Source organism: Python bivittatus, unplaced genomic scaffold, assembly GCF_059951505.1.
Source record: "Python bivittatus isolate LINGU-HERP-01145 unplaced genomic scaffold, Pbiv_v1 ctg000200_np1212, whole genome shotgun sequence".
NCBI lineage: Eukaryota > Metazoa > Chordata > Lepidosauria > Squamata > Pythonidae > Python > Python bivittatus.
Genome location: NW_028277040.1, coordinates 21,202,086 through 21,212,501, shown reverse-complemented (window position 1 = coordinate 21,212,501; position 10,416 = coordinate 21,202,086). Strand labels below are relative to the sequence as shown.

The following is a 10,416-nucleotide window of genomic DNA, read 5'->3' as shown; positions in this document are numbered from 1 at the left end:
TGCTTTTAAAAGACCAAAGAACACTAGTAAAATCTCCCCCTCCCCCGGCAGGGCTTTGACTGGCACGCGCTCGGAGCCCTGGTTCTTGCATCTCAAGTTTCTGATTGGCTGTGGGGCAACTCCTGCTTGTCCTTTCTCCTCCCTCATTGGGTAAGAGTCCCAGCCAGCGGTACTTCAAAGCAGGCGCTCTCTGCACTTAGGCTGAGTTTAGCGGTCCAGAGCCAGGAGCGTACTTAGTGCAACTGGAGTACAGCGGGAAGCTGGGAGGACGTCGCGCACATTCGCCAGCCTCCCTTCAAGGCACAGCCCTCCTTCCGATCCGATCACCCAGCAAGGGACTTGGCTATGGCTACGTCTATCCTTGGGGTAAGTCAGGGAAGGCTTCTGATACTCACGGAGGTCGATTTTCGTTGTCGTCTCCATCTCCTCCCCCCCCCCCTTTTCGACCCACAGTGTTGATCCAGCAGGAATCAGTTTGTGGTTGCAATCAGGAGAAGAGGTATAAACTGAATGATAAAAGAAAGCTAATCATCTCCTTGAGGGCGTCTTTAAATTCCCGTTTCAGCTTACGACCCTCTTTACTCGCTGCTTTGATTTGTCCTGGCACAAACCGCTCCCCCCCCCCTTTTCCATTTTCTTAAATTGACCCCATAGCAATTTCTCGCAGCCTCAGATTTACTGGCGGTCTGGCAGGAAAGTCCTGTGATCGCGCTTACGTGTTCCTCGCGCTTCCTTTTAGCAAGATGGTCCCCTCTTAATGGCTTTAGAGAGAGCTGAGTGCCGCTGTCGCCCGCTCCCCGGGATATTTGCTTTTAAGGTCGGCCTGGCCCGCCATCACTATAAGAGAAATGGACAAACCTCAGCCTTCTCTTTAAGAAAAGTCAGGTATGCGGTTTCCTTGTGTCTTTCTTCATTTCCCTTACGTCTGCCCTAGGGTGTTCTGGACTCTCCTCCTTAAATTCCTTCTCCCTGCGCTCGGCACCATCCCAGGGAGCAAGTGACGTGCCTGGATCGAGCTAGGCGGGACGAGACTGAACCGGAGTTTTCCCTTTGTTTGGTCTTTTCTGAAGGAGGATCCATTGCGCCCAACTTTTCGCAAGGACGCTTCTGATCTGGGCGCTTCCGGGGTCTCCTTCTGTGAGCGTCGCGGCGGGTGAAGGAAGCTGGGCCGCGTCCGATGCGCGCTCAGGGCTAGAGGGCGAGGTTGACGGGCTCGTTTTGTGTCTCCCCCACAGGAAGAGCCACGCTTTGGAACCACGCCCTTGGCCATGCTGGCCGCCACCTGCAACAAGATCGGGAACACCAGCCCGCTCACCACCTTGCCCGAGTCCAGCGCCTTCGCCAAGGGCAGCTTCCACCCCTGGAAACGCTCCACCTCCAGCTGCAATCTGGGCTCCAGCCTGTCCGGCTTCACCGTGGCCACCAGCCGCGGCTCCAGCGGGCTGGCCAGCGGCAGCGGCACAGCCAACAGCGCCTTCTGCCTGGCTTCCACCTCGCCCACTTCTTCGGCCTTCAGCAGCGACTACAGCGGCCTTTTTTCCAACTCGGCGGCGACGGGCGTGTCCCCCCAAGAGCCCGGCGGACAGTCTGCCTTCATCTCCAAAGTGCACAGCTCGGCGGCAGACAGCCTGTATCCGCGGGTGGGCATGGCCCACCCGTACGAATCGTGGTACAAGTCCGGCTTCCATTCCACGCTGGCGGCGGGCGAGGTGGCTAACGGGGCGGCCTCGTCGTGGTGGGACGTGCATACCAACCCGAGTTCGTGGCTGGAGGTGCAGAACCCGGCCGGAGGCTTGCAAAGCTCGCTGCACTCGGGCGCCCCCCAGGCCTCCCTCCACTCCCAGTTGGGCACCTATAACCCGGCCGACTTCAGCTCCCTCACACATTCGGCCTTCAGCTCCACCGGCCTGGGCTCCACGGCTGCCTCGCACCTGCTCTCCACCAGCCAGCACCTGCTTACCCAGGAGGGATTCAAGCCCGTGCTCCCTTCCTATACGGACTCCAGCGCCGCCGTGGCCGCGGCCAGTGCCATGATCTCAGGAGCTGCGGCGGCCGCTGCAGCTGGAGGAGGTTCGGCGCGCTCTGCCCGGCGCTATTCAGGCCGGGCCACTTGCGACTGCCCGAACTGCCAGGAGGCCGAGCGTCTGGGGCCGGCGGGCGCGAGCTTGAGGCGCAAAGGGCTGCACAGTTGCCACATCCCCGGCTGCGGGAAGGTCTACGGCAAGACGTCGCACCTCAAGGCGCACCTGCGCTGGCACACGGGCGAGCGGCCCTTCGTGTGCAACTGGCTCTTCTGCGGCAAGCGTTTCACGCGCTCCGACGAGCTCCAGCGGCACCTGCGGACTCACACCGGCGAGAAGCGCTTTGCCTGCCCGGTCTGCAACAAGCGCTTCATGCGCAGCGACCACCTGAGCAAACATATTAAAACGCACAACGGGGGAGGCGGGGGCAAAAAGGGCAGCGACAGCGACACGGACGCCAGCAACTTGGAGACGCCCAGATCCGAGTCTCCAGACCTTATTCTGCACGAGGCGCGAGGCAAGGACTCCACAACAGGGCCTAATGACTCTTAAGAGCGGGCGGCGGCGGGAGAAGTTTTGGCGGGACGGGAGCCCGCCATCAGGAGCGCGAGAGAAAGAGGAGGCGCGCGGGGGAGAAGCAAAAGGCGACCGCGGCGGCACCGCCCCTCGGGCTCGGCTGTTCCGGGAGCTTTGAGAGAAAAGGGGTGGGATGGTGCAAAGGTGACGCGGAGGGCGAGCTGTTAGACTTCCAGACTGTTGGACAGACCTTGAACCCGGCCCTCCAAGCAGAGACGCAGACAATACAACCATTCCCCAAACAATAAACGCGACCTTAATCTTCCTGGCGAAGAGCAATACAAGTGGCCGGAGATTTATTTTTTCCTCTCTCTCTCTCCCCCCGCCCCCCCCCCGCTCTCTCCTTCTCACGCGCATTCACCTTTCTCCCCAAAAAACAGACTAATCAGAGGCAAACGAATAACCACACGAAACGGAAGTCGCCACCCAGGACTACGGTGCTGTCTTTTGGAGTGATTATAGTATAGTTATAAATCTAAATTTACTGCAGACTACACAGCAAGTCTTATTTGGCGAAATATTCTACAATGATGCTTTTATATTTAAATCTGAAAAAAAGTAATCGTCCGTTGCGCGCGTGTGCGTCATACACACACCCAGACACACATACAAAGGCTCAAGGTGAGAAACCAAACTGGAAAATATCCGAGACAGTTTATCTCTGTAATTCATCAAAGCTATGTATAAGTAGGGTCCCAAAACACTCCACCCCCCCCCCCCACTGTGTTCTCTTTTTTCCCCCTTGTAAATGTCAGTTCTGATTTTGGGGGAGGGGTGAATTTCTGAAACTCAGAGGAGTTCTTTTTTTTTTTAATTATTATTTCTGATGCACTTTGTGGAGGTCAGTATATATGTAAAATATATTTAAAATGTTGAGTTAACATTTCACTCACACCAGTAATTTAAGGTTGTTTAAAGAGATTAAATGCGTTTATCTGTATTGGAAAAAAATCTTGACATAATATTTTCATTTTGGTATTATTAAAGGATTCTGAACAATGCGCTCTGGGGTTTCATTTTCCCCTAGTCAATCCCGCCGTTTATTTACTTTTATTGCAATCTGACCCCCCTCTTCATAGACATTGCACCGACGGGATTAAAACAATAGTTGCAATGTTAAACAGATTAATTAGGAATTAAATCCCATTGCAATCAATACGACTTATTCTGAGTAAACATGTTTATGATTGTGATTAAATATATTAAAATTCTGTGCACCATTCATACTAAAGAACAAACTTCAATTAAGAACTCTCCCAAATGATGGGTGCCAGAATTTTAAAGACTGTAAGTCAACTCCCCACCCCCTAAAGAAAAAAAAATTAGGACTGAACCCCTTGAAGTCAGTGTCCAAGTCCCACTGACCTGAATGTTAGAAAGAGACATATAAGGAGCACAACTTGCTAAAGCGACAGGGCTCTCTAGCAAAGAATGAGAGAACCTTAAAACTCATCCCGGATCTCAAAGCCTATTTCCATAAAACTGAGAGCCGGTAAAAAAGGATTTGAAATGATAAACGTGGACCGAGCAAACATTTATTAAAACGGATGCATGTGAAATCTACACCAAGGTGGCTCAGGTTACAGAAGGCAATCCCACGGGGAATAAATCGCAAGAGACATTTCATGCCTAAATGAAAATCTTGTTAAATGTTATTAATTTTGACTTGGAGCACATAGCAGCCCCCTGTGCCTTGTATTCCCTTATTAGAGATTCATGTCTTATCAAATATCTAATTAATCTCCTAGACATCATTTGTTCTGGCCAACTTTATCTCAGCTGGTCCACGGGGAAAACCCCTCAGAATGTTCTCAGTGACAAAGCTTCCCTGGAAGATCCTTTTAATTGTCGAAATGAACTGCGCCAAATTTGCATGTCAAACGGTAAAGGGCAACGTGAGATAAAATGTAAACGTTTTAAAAGCCTTCCAAACTCAGCACTTGATTTGATAACTGGGCCTTTTTAATGTTATGGAGGACAACTGCTCTTTTTCTTTTCAAAAGATAGTTGATCTATGCAAATCGTGGTTTGGAAATGCTTATGTCCCCCTGCAGTCAAATGCCCCTTGCATGTTATTTGAATATCAGTGGCTCTGCCGTTGAAAAGGTTCGAGGATGCTCTCTGACTTCTTTGTGATTACGCAGTGCAGCGTCTTATTCTGAAGGAAAGGGAGGGGGGGACCTCAGGAATAATTAAAGCCTGGGATAAGGCCTGGGAACACATTTGGGACAGGAATCTCATTTAGACAGCCTCTTTCAAAATAAGGCACAGTTAAATTGACCAGAAGGCAATTATTGAAATGAAAATTATTTTCACTCCCTTTGTCTTCTGACCACCAACTTAACAGCCACAGTGTATTTCTAAAAGAGGAAAATCGTTCCAATCGTCTCCTCCTTAATTGCGCTACTTTAAAGAGGGAAAGAGAAACGAGTGGAAGGGGAAAAAATTAAAAGAAATTTTGAACTGAACGGTTCAGAATGAAAGGTTAAAATATACTTGCAGCTTTTCTGCCCATTTGGTTATGGAAATTTACACACACACACACACACACACACACACACACACAGAGCGTATGCTTATAAGTATGCGTGGGCAGATATATATTTCTTTCTTCTGGAAACGGATTGGCAATCAAGAAGGAGAACCAGGCTGCCAGGAGGCTCTGAATAAAAACATCTGTTACATCTCCCGGGCAGAACTCGCACTGAGTTTTCCACCACTATTGTGCTAAAATACAGTCTTAGGAAGGGGGCTAAAATATTTCCCAGAGCTGCATAAAAACGATGTAAACCGAGATTCCTGTGAGTTTGGGAAGAGTTATTTGGGGGAATCGAAGGGCAGTTTTGATTTATGTATCGGTGGCCATTCTCTTTCCCTCTCTCATTCTTTCCTCTTTAATCTGGTGAAGGCGGGAGTCGCGAGCAATCTTTCTCTTCTCTCCGGCTGGTCTGTTTGATCCCCTTGTTCACGATCCGGTCGTGAGCCTAAACTTGCGGAAGACGACCCGAGGGTGTGAAGTTTGCGAACGTCCATTTCTTCCCTCCCCCCTCCCCGCTCCCTTCGCCACCGCGTTTGTTTGCTTTGGAGCCTTTTTGCCCTGGATCTGTGGGGGAAGGAGACGGTGGCATGGGGCGAGGGAGGACGTGCTCGAGCAGGGTCCAAGGCGGCAGAGCTGGGCGAGCGGCAGGATGTGGCTCCTCTCTCTCCGCCCGCCCGCCTCCCTCGGCCGGGCGGTCATTGTGGGGTTTCTGAGGAATGCGTTCCTTCTCGCTGGGCGTTGGGCAGAAGTCAGCTTTGTTTTCCATCCTTCCTAAACCAGATCAAAGGCCTTTTCGCTGAGGTCCAGTTTCTGCCAGGGTTACAGTTCTCAGCTCGGTGATCAAGGACCCTTCGCCACTGCCCCCGGGGGTCAGAAGACGTCCATCATCGACAGACGCCCCAGAAAGGAAGAGAAGGAAACCTGAAGCTTCGGGGCCGGCCGTGCAACGGAGGGCAAAGGGAAGGCGCGATCCCCGGACAGGCTGAAGTGGCAGGCTTTGAATGCATAATGAAGGAGGAGCGGGGTCGCCTGGACAAGGAGCGCTTGTCTGAGCGGGGGCTCCCCCCCTCCCCGCTTAAGCCCGGAAATCCAGAAAATGCGCGGGAAAGCGCAGGTACACCGCTTAGAACGAAGAAGAGAGGTTTTGTCAGCCCTCGGCCCGGACTACAATGCATTGCGTCCCATAAGTGGAAAAGCAAACGGCTTCTTGGCCGTTTCTTGTATCTTGCGTATTCTTCCTTCCGGTGAGGACAAGTTAAGAGACACATCAAGGGGCGGGGGGGGGGGAGGGAGGATCAGCCCAGTGTCTGAAGAGCGACAAAAGGAACTGAAGGCACATTTATATCCCTGAATGGAAGCCGACGCTTGCTTGCCTCAGCGAGAAATTCTGCCCCCTTCTTTTAAGGGTTTTCGTGTTTCTGCCTTAGGAAGTTGTAAATGGATAACCTAGACAACTGATCAAATTTCCCTCCTCTTAAAAAATCAGCACGTGGAGGCTTCTATTTTATTTGCAGCCGCTATCTGTATTTACCCCAGCTACTTTCCTATGTTCCATAAATGCAGATGAAGAAAACGTAACGGAAAATCCGGCCTATTTGAGTAATTGGTATACTAAGTGTTTATTTTAAGTGAGAATAATTTAGCTACAAATTTTCTTAAGGAATAACATTCTTAACATATTAAATCTCTTCTCCCCCGCAAACTCTGATTTGCTTTTATGTTTGACAGTCACTTCTGAGTCATTGGGGAGGAGGGGGGGGGGTCGTGTAATTCCTGACTCTTTGGCGCCATCTAGAGCGAAACGTCATCCCGAAAGCCGCTCTTGTCTACTCTGATAAGAATTAAGATATAAATCCGTTTTTAGACAAGTCAGATCAGCGCCTTGAAATCTGAAGGGAAGCAGCGAAGATCGACTTTTTTTTTCCAGACGATAATTTGTTTATCGAATTCGTTAGGAACTATTCAAATACTTTTAATCCTAATCTTGGATTATTTTACCCTTTCTTCTCTCCACCCCTACCCCACCCGCTGATTTTGTATATAGACATGGGATATAGTCAAGACATGGGAACAATTCCTTTACGTCTCTGGAGTGGGGTGGGGATTATATAGCTCGATATTTGACCCTGAGAGGTGTTCCAGCGAAACGGGGGTTTTGCAAAGCAGGTGGTGGACTTTCTGACGTGCCACGTGTAAATTACTGCTATGGCAGTTAAACAGGTATGTGCATCTTACCAAAATAGATCGATTTGTGCCAATTCAAATTAAGGGGGGGGAGAACTATAATAATTAAGAGGACGTGATTTTGTTATCCAAACCACGTTTGTTCCCCTTGCTTAAAAATACACAAAACCCTGCGCATTTCAGAATTCTACCTAGGAAACGCGCCTCCAGTTTCCACTGACGGATGACGCCCCTGAACAGCCCAGAGTTTGGAATGGGAGCAAGAGAAAGTCTCGGAATTAGCCTTTAGACAAACAGGCGGTGCTGATTCCTCAGGAGCACACGCTGCCCCAACAGAATTTGTGGGGGAAGCCGGAGGAGAAGAGGGGGGCGGGAGGAACCCGGCCAATCTCTTGACAGGAGGTCAGATCTTCTGTAAGAGAGACCGCACTTGTGCGAGTGATTAAAATCCGATTTCCCTCCCTGTGTACCGTCTTCTCCACCTTCAGGCGTCACAGATTGCTAGAAGGAGACGGCGCCGCGCTTACCTCTTTTTAAACTGAGAAGAGCCGCCCCCCACCCCGCCCGCCCCCGCTCCCAGCACGAAAACTCACTTTCTAAACCTCTCCCACTCAGGAAAGATCAGAGCGGACCGCTGCCCGCGCCGCCTCTCCGAAGCCCGGCCAGCATTGCCCGCAGGGCTCCGCGGCCCCGGCTTCCCGCCGCCAGGCCACGCGAGGGGAAGGCCGGCGGGAGCTGAGCCCCGCGGGGCGGTCATCTGTGAAGAGAACCCCGAGCAGTTCCACCCAGCAGACTCCGCCTCCCCCGGCGCAGCCCAGCGAATTCGGGCTCTGCTCGCGGCGGTTTAAAGCCCATCTCCCGGAGCTGCCTGTTTCCGAGATGTGCTAATTACATACTTGGAGAGCAGGGCGCAAAGTCCTTGTCCATTCCCTATTACAAAATAGGGTTTTGCTGCGGGGAGAGGGGGACGAAAGATTTTTTTTTTTTAAATTGCCTTTCAGCCTAAAGCTGCCTTACCTGAATGTCATAATTACAGTAATTATGTACATCCAAATTACATGCTAATTAAATTAGAATCAAATCGTTCTAAATCGAAATCAAATGAGGTAGCGAGCATTAATCAATGACAACATAAATAGAGAGTTTCCTTCGGGGATATTTATTGTAACGATCCAAGAGGGAATCTGAGCTGAAAAGTCACCTGTTTATTTACCTTTCAATTAGTAATAATTTATTCTCCTTCACCATCTAAATTCTGGAGCTGTCGGCTGAATCCCTCCTCCCTTGCCAAGCTCTACAGAGAATTAAATGGTAGGCGCCCTTTCTGCCTCCCAGCACCGCTCTGAAATCTGTTAATATCTAGTCTGCAAAAGGCAGCCTCCTCTTGAAGCGCCGGCGAACAAAGAGGCGTTCTTGTGACTCCAGTTTGGCTGACTTTGGAATCTGGTTTGGAAAGCTGCGGGAGGAAAACCTCCTCCCCTCTTTCCCGCATGGCTCATCATTCAGCAAACAAATGCACGCTTAGGAAGAGCCCGAATTAATGATTTCCTTGCCTTTCCATAAGTGTGAAGACAGGGATCGCTCGCTGAAATACAGTGACCGCGGTAAAGGAGCGCTGTTATCCTCCAAAAGAGTGACAGTTAATTTGAATGTTTTAAAGCCAAAATAAAAATAGCAAGTGTCTAAATTTGAGGGCTCCTATGAGCTTGAGAATCAGGCCCCCTGATTTTTCCTGCAAATACCTGAAGTTCCTATCATAGCCCCCGAAGAAATAACACCGACCCCTAAAATGCAATCATCGGCAGCCATGGAATGAAGTTGGTTTAAGTGGTATACAGGATTCCAGTAGAGTCGAGATGCTTTGACATGGGGACTAGAGCGGTATCCCTAAACGCCCTCCCCCCCCCCCGCCCCGACCGAAAGTACACTCAGGTTACCTAACTTCTGGTCCCCAATAAGGTATGATGTCTCAAGACCCTTCTGTTTCAGAGTAACCTAATGCAATCAGCCTGTCAATGTGGATTTGCAGTGATGCATGAGACTCTAGTTCAGTGATGGCGAGCCTTTTGGGCTTGGCGTGTCAAAAATTCAGAAAATGCCTAATTTGACTGTGCTGGCATGTCACACGCACACACACACACACCCCGGAGCAAAAGAGAAACAGTTCTTTACATTTTTTTTTTTAAAAAACAGTCTAATCATGTGTGGTGCTGTGTATTATATAAAGAAATGTCAAATAATTACAAAAACGAAATATGAGTAAAACAATCTCAGTGTCATTAGTAACTCAAACAGGGACAATAGTTCTTGTCAGGTGTTGGTGAACACTGGTGTGTCACCCAAAATATTGTGGCATGTCACCTTTGACACACGTCATAGGTTCCCCTTCACTGCTCTAGCCCTACTAGAAGTGCAATGTTTTCTAGAAGTACATGTAGTATGTTTAGTTGGAAGACTTGGTAAATATATCCTGGGGAAATTTTCTACCCTTGCACCTTCCAGTTGGGTAGGACTTCTGTTCTGAGAACCTCCAGGCTAGGGAGATGCTGGAGTTCCCAAACATCTTGAACTCAGCCTCAGGTTGAGGACTGGGGGAAGTTGCCTTAAAAGATTTCAGTGTTAGCCTTGTGAATCTAACCTGTATGTTTAGTTTATAGTGCAATGTTTTTGCTAATTCAGAAAATTTGGTCAATGAACTCAGTCATGCTTAAAATAAAGAAGAGGAAGTGTATCAAGGAAAACAACCAATACCTCTTTTTTTGGAAGGGGGGCTGAACATCTGGATCTCAGCACATAATCCCAAGCTTTAGACTGAAGCAAGAACCATCTAACAGTTAGTTTTTTCTGCAGGAAAAAAGAAATGCTGTTTGTGGAATGCCCTTTGTCTCAGATTTGTATATCTAGGAGATGCTATCATTGACTCTTTTTTAAGTTAGGCACAGAAAGTTAATACTGTAGATTGCTCTGTTTCCCCATAAGTGTTCTGTGGGTAGAGATCTGCTAACAAACGCACCGTGCGCCACTTTCATCTTGTGGCTGGGAGTGGGACTCTGTGTTTGTGTGTTTTAAACAAATGCTAATAGGAGATGTTTGCAC

The 10,416-nt window shown here is 49.4% G+C and overlaps 1 protein-coding gene across 1 annotated transcript; it reads left to right on the top strand.

Annotated features, from left to right (window-relative positions):
- Nucleotides 1–345: 345 nt before the first annotated feature.
- On the top strand, nt 346–2,579 carry SP9 (Sp9 transcription factor). The gene is made up of 2 exons (XM_088135831.1): nt 346–366; nt 1,236–2,579. Exons 1-2 carry the CDS (start codon nt 346–348, stop codon nt 2,571–2,573), a joined length of 1,359 nt encoding a protein of 452 aa, XP_087991957.1. The 3' UTR covers nt 2,574–2,579.
- Nucleotides 2,580–10,416: the final 7,837 nt, after the last annotated feature.